This window comes from Cibotium barometz, chromosome 18 (genome assembly GCF_041138505.1).
Source record: "Cibotium barometz isolate CiBa-2024 chromosome 18, ASM4113850v1, whole genome shotgun sequence".
Classification (NCBI taxonomy): Eukaryota; Viridiplantae; Streptophyta; class Polypodiopsida; order Cyatheales; family Cibotiaceae; genus Cibotium; species Cibotium barometz.
In genome coordinates this window covers 29,110,089-29,123,197 of record NC_141063.1, presented here as the reverse complement: position 1 = coordinate 29,123,197, position 13,109 = coordinate 29,110,089, and the positions used below count along the sequence as shown (strand labels likewise).

General features: G+C 43.0%; 1 protein-coding gene across 2 annotated transcripts in view; it reads left to right on the top strand.

The window, feature by feature from the left end:
* LOC147629168 (tlg2p-like protein a) overlaps positions 1-12,694 on the top strand; it is a 40,416-nt gene extending 27,722 nt beyond the window's left edge. The window contains exons 2-8 of one of the 2 annotated variants that reach the window (XM_086812420.1): positions 5,634-5,913; positions 10,419-10,508; positions 10,631-10,705; positions 10,838-10,915; positions 11,109-11,174; positions 11,256-11,336; positions 11,429-12,694. In XM_086812420.1, the coding sequence (XP_086668546.1) occupies positions 5,634-5,913; positions 10,419-10,508; positions 10,631-10,705; positions 10,838-10,915; positions 11,109-11,174; positions 11,256-11,336; positions 11,429-11,536 (778 nt within the window). In that variant the 3' untranslated portion in view covers positions 11,537-12,694. The remainder of the gene's footprint in view (positions 1-5,633; positions 5,914-10,418; positions 10,509-10,630; positions 10,706-10,837; positions 10,916-11,108; positions 11,175-11,255; positions 11,337-11,428) is intronic. The other variant, XM_086812421.1, reaches the window with a different exon arrangement.
* The last annotated feature ends 415 nt before the right edge of the window (positions 12,695-13,109 follow it).

The window sequence follows — 13,109 nt, the reverse complement described above, 5'->3', positions numbered from 1 at the left end:
CCCTTTTGATGCCATGATTTGCACAAAATCTGAGAAATACAGTCGAGGAGAATTCACCTCCTTTATCAGCCCTGAGACTCGAGAGTCTTTACCTGAAATCAGACTCTTTCTCCACCATCACGTGCCAATCCTTGAACCGTGCAAAAGCTTGGTCCTTCTGGGAAAGAAAGTAGACCCACGTGAATCTGGTACAATCATCAACAAACAGCATAAAGTAGAGAGATCCTCCCAAAGATGGTGGCTGCTAAGGTCCACACAAGTCAGTGTTAATCAACTCCAATGGTTTTGAAGCCCGCCTGGAAGCCTGCTTCGGAAAGGATTCCGTGTGCTGCTTACCACGTATGCAAGACTGTAACGCCCTTGCCTGCTACCAACATCTTGCAAGCCAACCACCATCTGGTCTCGGAAAGCTCGCCTCAATGCATCCACATTTAAGTGGCCAAAACGAAAGTGCCACAAATCTCCAACCTGAGAACCTGTCAACGAGGAGAGTGCAGAGAGCTTGTAGATACCATTCTCCACACCGCCTTCCCAAACAACCTGGCCAGTCTCACGGTCCCGTAGAGCAACTGAATGCTCCTCAAATTCCACCCGAAAGCCAGTCTTGCATACTTCATGCAGTGACAGAAGATGAGAACCCAGAGGAGGGACATAAAGAACATGGGAAGCATGCTTACCCGCCTTGCCGTCCGGAATAATCTCCATCCGGCCCTCACTATGTATCGGAATAGTGGAGTTGTGGCCAATAAAGATGCGACCTGACTGCCGTTTCAGATCCAAAAAGAAGTCACGGGATGGAGTCATGTGCCTGGAAGCACCACTGTCAAGAATCCATTCCCGGGTATTCTTCGCGGTGAAGCCAAATGCCTCCTCGCTCGAAGATGATGAAGTGTCGGAGTCTATCATCTCTAAGTGCACAAATGCAGGAGTCTTTGCAGCTGAGGAGGAATCAGCACTCTTTCCTGTCCGCTCAGGACACTTCCTCCAATAGTGGCCTTTCTCGCCACAATCATTGCAGAATCTTTTGGCCTTCAGCTTCTCTCGTTCTGAGTCAGGCTTCTTCTCAGAAGACTTCTCCAGTGAAGCCTTGCCTTTGCCTTTGTTGTTATTCCGGCCTTTCGACCGTTGGCCAGTTAAGGCCTCCGAACCACCACTGTGAGGAGGGTTCGTGAAACGTTCCTCCTGGTCCAAGACCATTGGCACAAGCTCCTCCCAGGTAATGGTGCTGAGCCTGCCACTCGTAATCAACGAGGAGTAGAAAGCAGAATACTGAGCAGGCAAGTGGGACAACAAAGTGAACTATCCCCCTCTTGCTCAGAAAACTCCCAAGATCTATCACGAGCCTAGGGCTCTGACACCATGTCAGAATATGCAGGGAAATGATAACCAAACTTGGGTTGACAAGAGCAAGTAGAATGCAGAAAATAGACAGCACAAGAGACACAGAGAAATAGGCGTGTAAACTCTTCTCTATACACAAGATCCCGCAGAAAACTGAATGATACAATGGTGAGGAGCATGGGGCCTATTTATATGCCCCATGCATGCAGTCGCCAGCGCTAGAGGCTCTCCACGACTGCATAAAGTAGTCGGCCAGCAGTAGTTGTCTCCACGACTGTAGGAAGCAAGTCGGCCAGCCACCAGCACCTCCACGACTATGTAAAACAGGTCGGCCAGCCATGAGGTGCAGTCGGCCAGCACCATGGGCTTGTGCCAACCATCTGGCATCCATCCACACCATGGAAAAAAATGGGAAAAATAGGGAAAAAATACGGGGAGTGAGGAAAAATTGCAACACCTATACAGGGCGGGCACGCCCACAACAGAGGCCCTGGTGTATAAAAATAGACAGGAGATGACTTCTAACAGGTTTGTCCTCACTCCGCTCCTTCTCTGAGACTCGGCTCTTGATGGGGATCGGTCTTTAAACTTCTTCCTTTGAGGTGGATCCCGATTGTCGTTCTTTGTCTTGCCGTCCATCCAAGGCATGTACAAGGCCTCGGCTTGTAAAGCTTTGTCTTGGGCTTCTTCCAACGTTTTCAGTCCAGCCATATAAACTGCTTGCATAAGCTTAGGTTGCAATCCATTCACAAACTTACGCATCTCCATTACTGGTGAAATGGGAGTATATGAAGTAAACTTCAAAGAAACTGCTGAAAAATTATTAAGGTAAGATGCCACATTCTCACCAACTCTCTGCTTTACCTCATCCCATTCCTTCTGCACATTTGCTTCAAAGTTTGCAGGTAGAAACTTCTTGTTGAACATAGTCTTGAAGTCGGTCCATGTCTTTGGCTCGGTCCCTTCCTATACAACTTTAAGCCACCAATTCAAGAGGGCATTCTTCAAATGCATATGAACCATTCAAAGCTTTGACTTTTCGGAGTAGTCGTCTTCTCCAAAAGTGGCATCAAGCTATTTAACAAAAGATAATGCTTTTTGTGTATCCCGCTTTCCATGAAAAGCATCAAACTTGATGCTCTTCTCTCCCGGTTTGAAGTCCATCTTACCGGTTGATGAAGGATTCTTTGCCTTCCTTTCCTTTACGTGTCCTGAAGAATTTGCATCTGAGAGAGCGGGCCTAGGGATAGCCTCCGTGTTTCCTCCACACAAGAAATGGAACGGGTACCTCTAGATCCTTGTGCAATAGTGACTCCTTTTGGTGCGGAGATAAGCTTTGGCAGCTTCTACTCTTTCGGCTTCGGTGGCTTGGTCCTTGATAAAATCTTTAAACATCCGAGCCCTTCTTTGGTCTTGTTCCTTCTTGGCTCTCCAAGCTAGGAATTCTTCATCTTGGAGAAACTGTCTAAACTGCTGAAAATCTTGGTACTCTGCCGATGTCATAGCTACTGTCTCATGAGAAATAGACTGTTGGTCTTGGTTCCCATCTTGAAGTCTTGGGTTGGCATCATAATTGTTTCCTTCATTATGCCCTTGGTATCCCTCTACTCTTGCCATGGTTTTGTCACCCCAAGAAAGTTTCTTCAAGAGAAATCCTGCTCTGATACCACTATAAGCCTAGCGGGGCATGTCGTGATAGATTCAACCACGTGTCCAAGAGATAAAGATATACAGAGAGAGGGGAGAGAGAGAAGGGAATAGGGATCTTGCACAGTACACCACACTGAGCGGGGAACAAGCCCCGTCCCCTTTCAGGAATTTATTCAAGAACAATCCACGAGCATGTTGCCCAGGATAAATACAATCAATGAATATTCAATACAAAACAAATAGATATGCCGATATAGGATATCCAAGTCGATGTTGATGTCGATGTCGAGGCACAAGATCTTTGATGCCGAGAACACACGAGGATGACAACCCACAAGTATCTCTCACCGGGCTAGTACCAGATCCAATATCCAAATCCAAATCCAAATCCAAATCCAATGAATCCAAGTCCAATGAATCCAAATCCAAAACCTCAAAGATGTCCGAGGGAACTCAATACCCAATCTGAAGAAGAACCTTGAAAAAGCAAACACCAAAGTGGCAGCGGATATGAATGCTCGACTGCCAATCTCTCTACTGAGAATCTAGGGAAAGATGCTGGCAGCTTGATGTAGTGGGGGCGGGGTTGCACTGCGGCGGCTCTGGGCGGTGGCGCCGAATAGACAAAGATGATGAAGTTGATGTTGATGATGATAACCTTGCTCTCCACACACTTCACCCACTTGATGCCCAAACAAGAGGGCTCCAGGCTCTTTTATACCTTGGGGAAGCCTTGCTTTTTGCTAAAAGCTTGTCCATGCTTTGGCTTTTGCCTTTTACTCTTTGCTTTTGTTTTTGCTTCTTTTACTTTTATTAATAAAATATTACCTGTCTTTTAATAAAGTTGATGTGCTTTTCTTTTTTGACTTCAGGGCCTTGCTTTTTGGCCCTGGAGCTGCTTTTTGGAAAAGTGGCTTTTAGATTTTTGGTCCGGCTCAGTCTCCTCTTTCCAATGGTGCCCTTGGCTTGCGGTCAACCCAGTTTGACTTTTTCTTTTTCTTGCTTTTTGACTAAGACTGTTGCTTTTTCTTGAGCCAACTTCGTCCATCATGTGAAATAGAGCTAGGAGGGCCAAATAGTTACATACTGCATCATATTGATCATAGCTTTGTTTTTCATGCTCTCGGTTTGGCCGTTTGTCTAGAGATGAACGGCGATATTGAATTGTAACTTCGTCCCCAAACCATGAGACAATCCTCTTCGCAAGTCCATTTGAGCAGAACACCTCCCGGAAAAGCCTAGCCACCTCGTGAGCATTTGCATTTGACTTGCAAGGAATAATGTGGGTTTGCTTACTCAATCAATCAACAACTATAAGAATACAATCATTCTCAAAAACTCCGGCTCTTGGGCAATCCAACCACAACGTCCATTGAAATGTCCTCCCATGGCAACTCTGGAACTGGCAATGGGTGAAGTTTACCGGCAACTTTCTTGGGATCTGGCTTTGACTTTTGATAGACCTGGTAGAACCATACATATTGATGAAGATCTTGCATCATATGCGAGGTCAAAAGAAAAGATGGGATAATTTCTTCAATTTCGGACCCTCGCAAAACGGTGTTCTGAAACGGGAACATCATGTCCCTCGAGTAGAAGCACCTGGCGGAAATCATTGCTCTTGACAACACAAAGCTGATTCTTGTAGTACAATTTTGAATGATGTATTCTGAAGCAATGCTATGCACTAATTTACTCCTAGGCAATGGAACGGGTATTATTTGGTTTTTGTAGTTTTAGATCTTCGTGCGGGTACTCACATTGGTGAAAGCTCTTTTCTCAACCATTTCAGTTGTTGATGTCAAATCTTCCGTAGACACCATTGATCGGATCAAAGATTCCCCTTTTACATTGGATCTTGAACTTTTGACACTGTTGGAACTTAAAAACAATCTCATCCACGATCACAGCATAGTTACGTTATAGGATTGGAGGTTGGGGGATGGTGAGGTTAAGGAACAAAAGAAAAGCTAATACTACCTTAGAATTGGGCCTGCAAATGTGCTGTTGGCCAGTCCTGAGGACTGCCCATTCCCACCTGGCCGACTGGTTGTCCACTGGCCTATGCCCTGAATGTCCTAGGTGCGTCACAGAGAGGGAGAGATTTTGAGCAAACTAGGGCTGAATCGCTCAGCAGATATAGCCTTTCATATTCTTTCTATAAGATGATATAATGTGGGTTCTGATAGGTTTAGATGCTGATGGGTATTATAAACTTCAGACCAGCCATGACTAATATCTTGGAGCTGGCCGACTGCTGGTCGGCCAGTCCATGGGATATTCTCCAGCCTATAAAAGGCAAGTTTGCTCATTGATTTAGTCATTCACTCCCCTTTTGGGTGTGGGTCTAGACTAGGATTAGAGTAGGGTATTTCACTACCTTTTCAAGGCAGCCTATGGCTGTAGATTTAGGGTACCTTTTTGTACCATATGAATATACTGAATTTCCAGCTCTCTCTCTCTCTCTCTCTCTCTCTCTCTCTCTCTCTCTCTCTACTCTCCCTTCTGTCTGCGTTTTTGCATCAACATGTTCTAAGTGGTGTTTAGGGCTGAAAGAAGACTCTCAGAGCTTCCGCGTGTTACATCACCATTTCCTACAACATGCTTTTGATGTCTTTTTTTACAATCTGAATTGCATGTAGGGCAGGGGCTGTTGCTGTGAGTTTACCGCCAGTATGGGTGGATACCTCTGAGGAAATATCAAATGACATGCAGAAAGCTCGTGTCAAGATGAATGAGTTAGTAAAAGCTCATGCAAAGGCACTGAGGCCCACGTTTGGTGACAGCAAGGAAGAGCAACGGATGATAGAGTCACTAACACACGAGATGACCCATCTGTTAAAGAACTGTGAAAAGAATCTTCAGCAGCTTTCCTCAGGCAAAGGGCTCAATGAAGATGCAAACCTCAGGAAAAATGTCCAAGTATGTGCGCCTTTTTTAACTTAGGCTTTTCTGTCAATAAAATAGGTACTGTTTTCTGTTATTAATCATCTCAGGACAATCACCATTCTTGCATAATTCATTGAATGTCACCACCCACAAGGTACTGTAGTCCATAAGACTTGTTTGGCTTATTCTTAATGGTGTCTAAATCATTAACATTGCAGCAATGATTCAGCGAATACATGTGAAAATGAGAAAACATCATTTCTAAAGGCCATGGCTCTGATAGCTGCATGTTGGCACAACTTTTTCGTAGCTTTAAGGAAGAAGATCGAGTAGTCATAAGGATGGCCATGATCTTTCTAGAAAAATTCTACTCTGGGAAATCCATACAAAGAGTTTTCCTTAGAGACAAAGAGCAGGTATTTGTGCAGATTTTGGCTATGCCCACTTTCCTGGTTAGTTGTGTGCCATGGTTCTAATTGTGGTCTACCATCTACAAGATCATGTCTAGAAGGATGACCAAATGCTCAAGTCCAAGAGAAATTGAGGGACAACTTCAACAATAGTTTCTTCATGACCTGAAAGCTGCCACAAAGATGATGAGGAAGAGAGAAAAAAGAGTAATGATGACAGAAGGCACGATGATTCTCTTATTCTAATTCATCGTATGTCGCTAAGTGGTGAATAGCTTATGAACTTTTGGAGAATTCTGTTAGATCTGCTAACTGCTGAAGTGCTTGCAATCTGTTGCATAGGAATTGAGAACTGATGTGTGTTAATTGTTTCTGTTTGGGGTGCTCGCTCAGGAGCTCTGGCCATTTGGAGCAAAGTAGAAAGAGGAACAGATTTGCAGCTAGCAGTTTTGGGCTGAGGGACAGGAGTCCACAACAAACTTGGGCTGAGATCTATAGAGATCAATCTTTTGATGATCTTTTGGGAATAGGTTGCAGCATTAATACAGGATTAGAGTAGGATACTTGTGAATGCTTCTCTGTTGAAGTCTTCTGCTGCTCATTCTATCTCTTTTTATACTTACATTGCACCAATAGGCTTACTGTTGGCATCACAGCCTAACCTTGCTTCAGCTAGATGTGCACGGTGGTTCCAGATTGCAAACAGGGTATACTGCAAATGGTGGGATACGTGGATGCTCTGCAGTTGGAAAACCACTGCCAGTTTGGCTTCAGAGCTTAGGGCTCGCTGATTTTTTCCCTCTTTTGTGGCACCCTATGCATGTGTTGATTGCATGTTAGGGATTTTTTCCCTCTTTTGTGGCACCCTATGCATGTCTCACAGGCATATCCACATCTGGAAAAGTACCACTTCCTCACAGGATACCCTGGTTGTTGTCTCACAATCTGGAGGACGTACTACTTTCTTGCAGGATACCCTAGACTCTAGTCATCTTGTGGGCATATCCACATCTGGATGCCTTTGCAATGTTGGGCTTGCGAAATTTAAGGGCTGTTTAAACTTTCACTTTTGGTGATAAAGTTACTTGTGGGCTCAATGTCCGTGCCAGGATTTATGCCAAAGCGGGAAGACCTTTACTTGGTGATTGAAATTTATAACCAATGATCCATTTTTGGTGGTAACTTAATTGGAGTAATGTTGTGCGATGAAAAGAATTTTCTCGCTCTTCTTCTTTGGCTATCTTTTTGTTTGGAATATGCTTGTTCAACTTGAAACCTTCACAGGCTTTCCGTTGTGTTTTTTTTTTCCCCAACTGGCCTCAGGCCCAAGATCCTCCCATAGTTACTGATTTTCCACTGCCCGTAGGCGATGCCGCCGAGGAAGCACCAAGGGGGGTTTTGAACCCAGGACTTCTTGGTCCTAGGCAAACACCTTCACCACTTGAGCTATCACCTCATTGGCTCCTTTGTGTTTTGGTGGTGAAAGCCCTTGGTTCATTACCATCTTCGTGTTCCATTGATAGCTCCTCTATCAATATAGCTCCCCAAATGGAGCTTTCTTCTGCGTGTGGTGAATTTACAAACATATGAATTCCAGGGTCTAAGCTCTTCAGAAGTAGCACCACCTATAAGACTGTTTCACCAATGGAAGATATTTACAGGGCTCAAGTCCAAAGGTCATTGCTAATAACATTGTTTTGCTCTTGTTTGGTCACTATATCTGCTTGTGCTTGTGTATAAAAAAGGCAGTCACAGGAAGTTCATGTCATGTCATCCCCGACATGTGGTCGATGCATACCAAGAGTCTTTATCACCCTAGGCGAATAGAAGAAAATAAGGCCAGCCATGGTAGTCTTTTCTACCCTACACATGTGAGATGGTGTGAAGAGGCTTTACTCTGTAGAGGTGATTTTGGAGAAAAACATTTCTGGAGTTTGTGGTCTGTTTGCTGTGTTACTGTGCATGATAGTGTTTAAGGCAACACTTGATATTCTTATACTCTTGGACAAGGAAATTGCCTCATCATGAACATTGAAATGTTGTAGTTGGTGAAGTCGAGAAGATTCCTTGAGATAAACAGGAGCCCGAGAGAAAAATCTCCAAACGCACAAGATTCCAGGAGTCCCAGGTACTTTAAAAGAGTCCAAGAGTAGATTGCCTTTGTACAAGAGAGCTTCCAAGAGATACCCAAACTTCCACATCATCACATGAGCTGTAGGAGTGCTGCTGCATTTCTGTGTGCTTTGTTTAAAAGCAAGCAAAGACTGCTATTTGACTGCTATAAAGCAGTCATAAAGCATGAAATTGAATATGACATTGGATTAGTTGTTGTGTCTCGTTCTGAATTACTGGATTCAATTGATATGAAAACTGGTAGATTCAGAGTAGATTGCAGAAGGCAGTCCCAATATGAAAAGTGGGTGAGGCTACGGAGGATAAAAGGGCCTTCAAGGTCCAGCAAGTTGCGGATCGGGATGCAACGTTTCTAGAAGTGCCAGTTCAGTTGTGGGGAAGAACCATTTAAGGAGTGGGCTTGGACGGTGGTTTAGGAAAGAACATTCTCTCTGATGCCACCCGCAAGGCGCTCAGAATTACAGAGCTGGAGCCTGCCCCATTTTAATCAAATTAACGCTTTGATACCATGTTGGAAAATGAGGGGATGGTAAGTTGAGATACCAATGAATGCAAGAGATGCCAATGTGATTCCAAGGGATCAGGATACTAAGATGGATGCCAGTGAGTTGAAAAATGGAAGTTCATTAGATGGAGACAATTATTATACAGGGGGAGGGATGAGACCTTTTTATAAGCTCCTAAGGACCTATATATTCATCCAAGATTTATCTAGAAAACTTTACTTTCCCAGACATTTCTCAAGAAGACTAGATATTTTTAAGATGACTCTAGAAACCTCTTAAGATACTTGCTTTGATCTTCACCAAATCCATGTGTCATATCAATGTTTGTGAATAGCTTCATTTTGGTTCTTATTCATGGTGAATGGCATGCAAGTTCAGGTGACTTCACTGAATTTTTGTTGCCAAGTGGCTGCTTCTCCAGAAAGATAGATAGAGGCATGGATTGCACAATGTTGTCACTGCAGGATCGCCGAAGAGGGAGCAAGCACCATGACGATCGAATGATGATGGCCTAAGGTGTGCGGATGGCAGCCTACGTGCCCACCTGCATGCGAACATTTGGAGTTCCCTCCATCTTTTGAAGGTGGTACCTTTCTTAGAGTGCTAGGTTGACATGTATTGGTGACTAACCTTGAGGTACCTTCCACCTTTCTGGCCTATCTACACCATTTCTCATGGTGCAAATTGCATGTGAATATGTGACCATCTTTCATTCCTTTCTAGAAATCATGGTAGGCCACTAGTCTTGTAATTGAGCCACAAAAGTGGAAAAGCTTGATTTATGAATTTTGAAGAAATGGAAAGGCGAGAATGTTGGTTGGCATGCATCTACCTATGGTAAAAGTTTTGAAAAAAAATCATTACGTTATAAATTTATATTTTTCAAAATTACTGAAAGTAGTATAAAATTACTATAATAGCTTAATCTTCAATGAGATGTGTATAAAAAAATACATGCCAATGGCCTAAATACATATAGAAGTTTTTTTTTTTTTTTTGCACTTCTAGTGTGCTAAAAAAAATATTTAAGGTATTTCAATGTAAATTTTAAAATTAGAACTTTTTTACAAAAACTATGACCATGGAAATACCAAACTTCAAAAGAAATGAATCTCCTACAATAGTCTCTAAAAGTCACAAAAGTGGCTTTTTTTTTGTACAAGACTGGTGTTAAGGGGCTGCTTAGGCTGGGTGATAGGATAGCCGACTGGGAGCAATACAGCAGGAAGCTGAGGCTATTAAGGTGTGGCGCTTTTGACACACAGCGCTAAAGCATTCAAAGTTCTTTGTTGGCTAGTTTCCAGGAGACCTTCGGGATGTTTGCTTATGGTAGCGTTGAAGTATTATGCAACTCGATTCAAACATATATGATTGTACAGGCTTCGCTGCTTACATATGCATTAGGGATTTATTTTTAATATATGCTGAATAAACTCTTCTTTTTGAAGTTACTCTGACCTGCCTGGTTGATGTTTTGTTTGCAAAACAGAGATCCTTGGCAACTAATCTCCAGTCCCTTTCAATGGAGTTTCGGAAACAGCAGAAAGGTTATCTAGAACGCCTTCAACAACAACAGGACGTATGCACCTGTGCCTTACTGCAGTGAGCTTAGTTTATTTTGCTTTCTGAAAGCAGAAGAGAAAGACACGTGTCTTTGTGGCATGAGTACTTGGTTTGACCACCTTTACTTGTGGTTTTCAGGTTCCAGCTGGAGCTGATCTGGGCATGAACTTGAGCGAACATAGATCCAACAGCATAGACGATGACTATGACTTGGTACTGTGACACGGATCAGCTATTTAGATAACTGTTGCTGACTGTTCATGGCTGTAAATGATGACTGAAATATGCCATAGATTTACTGGTTATTGGCCCTACTTTATTTTTCTAAATAATCTGGTTGGGCAGGGTTTTGGCAGGCAGCAAATGTCTCGTGTGAAGAAGGCTGAAAGGTTGACGGCAGAACAGGAAAAGGAAATTTCACAGGTACTTGGTGGATTTTCAGGCATAGTGTTTACCTGGTGTTAAAAGGGAGGATCTCACGAGCCCATTCCTCACGGGTGGGGGGATCCACCACCATGGATGGGTGGGGTAGATGTCTATAAAGACCTGTTCTTTTGTGTTTTTGTGCTGTTCACTTCGAGATCAACATGTGTACTTCCTTTTTTATTTGATGCAGATAGTTGAGTCGGTGAATGACTTGGGTCAAATCATGAAAGACCTCTCTGTTTTAGTTATAGATCAGGTACTTTGGGTTTTCCAGACTGCACATCTTATGCTTTCATTGTCATGGTTCGCAGCTAAGCCTTTTGTGATCTGCTTCCAGGGAACCATTGTTGATCGTATCGATTACAACCTTCAGAACGTTGCTGCTTCGGTTGAGCAAGGAGCAAAACAATTGGAGAAGGTGAACTTTTTTAAAAGATGAATGGATGCTGCATCTGCCATCAATGCGAACTATTTGGACTGAGTTTGTCAACCTCGTGACTGTTTTTGCAGGCTGAAAAGACTCAGAAGAAGGGGGGCATGGTGCTTTGTGTGATGATACTTATCTGTCTCTGCCTCTTCATGATCTTTGTGTTGATTATCAAGTGGATTCTGTTGTAGATTGTCATTGCGGTTATGGGTTATATATACCTCAGTTCTCTTTGTTGGCCTGTATTTTGGGGGCTCTGCATGGGTACATTCGACCTTGATACTTGAAACAACTTGAGCTGAGCTCTTCCGCTCAAGGCAGGGTCCAGTAGCAGGCAAGATTGGGAATAGGTGGTATAAAAAATAATGGCACATTGTGCCTTAAATTTTGTACACAAAGAGTGAAAATACAACCCTCTTGCTGGAGCTCTGGATAAGTAGATTCTGGTGTATTCATAGCAGGCAGCTTATTACCTTTAATCGGCATGAGATTTTCCCATAAGTAGGACAAGAAGGGTGTTCCATCAGTTGAGAATACTTAAGAGGATGAGGGCCCATCATAAGGCAGGTATTTTAAGCACATAGAATATTGTGTCCTTCCATGTGTACACTGGCAGTCCAAGAACCGCTGTTAAATTTCTTGCACTTGAGCTGCAACAACAAAGGCAATGTACTCTCAGCATTTGACACTTGCAAGATACACCCTTGATGTGTTGTTATACGAATATATATGTGCTTGTCATCAGCTTTGTGCTTCAAACTATCTGACTTATGATACTGAGCAGAATGTAAGCTTGGGCTTTGAAATGAATATGGAGTGGCTAGCTGTGCAGTGACATGTTAATAAAATTTGGAAAGAATAAGGAACAAGGTGGCTTGGTGGGAATGTCCACCGTGCTTTCTTGATGCAGTTGTTGCTGAGATCCTATTTGGCGTGGTTTTATGGTGATGATTTGTCACCATGTACTTCATCGGCATGTTTTCTTGGTGTTGTGCCGTTTTTGGTACATGTTCCAGATGCTAGTGGATTTACATCAACATATCTTTTTGGTGATAGGCTATTTTTTGCCTATGATGCAGAAGTTGTGCTTCATGCAGATTCTTATGTTTCACTCCTTGCTTGTGGAGTGTGGATCATTATTGATTCACGGTTTTACATATTCATATTGTATGATATATAGCATGGCATTGCATGTACCGTATGGGATTTCATTTCTGGTATGCCTTAGCATTTATGTAGGTTCACACTTAGGATTAGCATCCGATCCACCGGGTGTGCTAGGTGCTAGTGGATGCACATGCACATTAGCCTAGACATTGATAAGGATATCATTGACCTTATTACATTTACATCTATATGGTGTGAACCCTTAGTCAAAGGCACCTATTCGATTGCATCTTTTAATATCATAAGCACCATCATCTCTCTTACGTAGACACAAGAAATGTAATCATTCTTATTCATGAAGCAATATAATTGTTCATGGAGTTGTCTGAGCAATTGGGTATGTATATTTCATGTTGACAATTCTTTGCCAACATCCACAAGCTCGCGTGTTCAGGCTCATGTCTCACGTGTTGAAGTTCACGGCTCACGTATTCAGACTCATGTCTATTAGCTCATGTCTATAGGCTCACGTGTCCAAGCCCATGTCTTTTTGCATAGTATTATGGGCTAATGTTCCCAACTTGAGAGTTGGTTTGGGTTGGTTTTTGGAGGTTTTTTAGATTTTTTGAACTTGATTGGATGATGGTTCCAATCCTA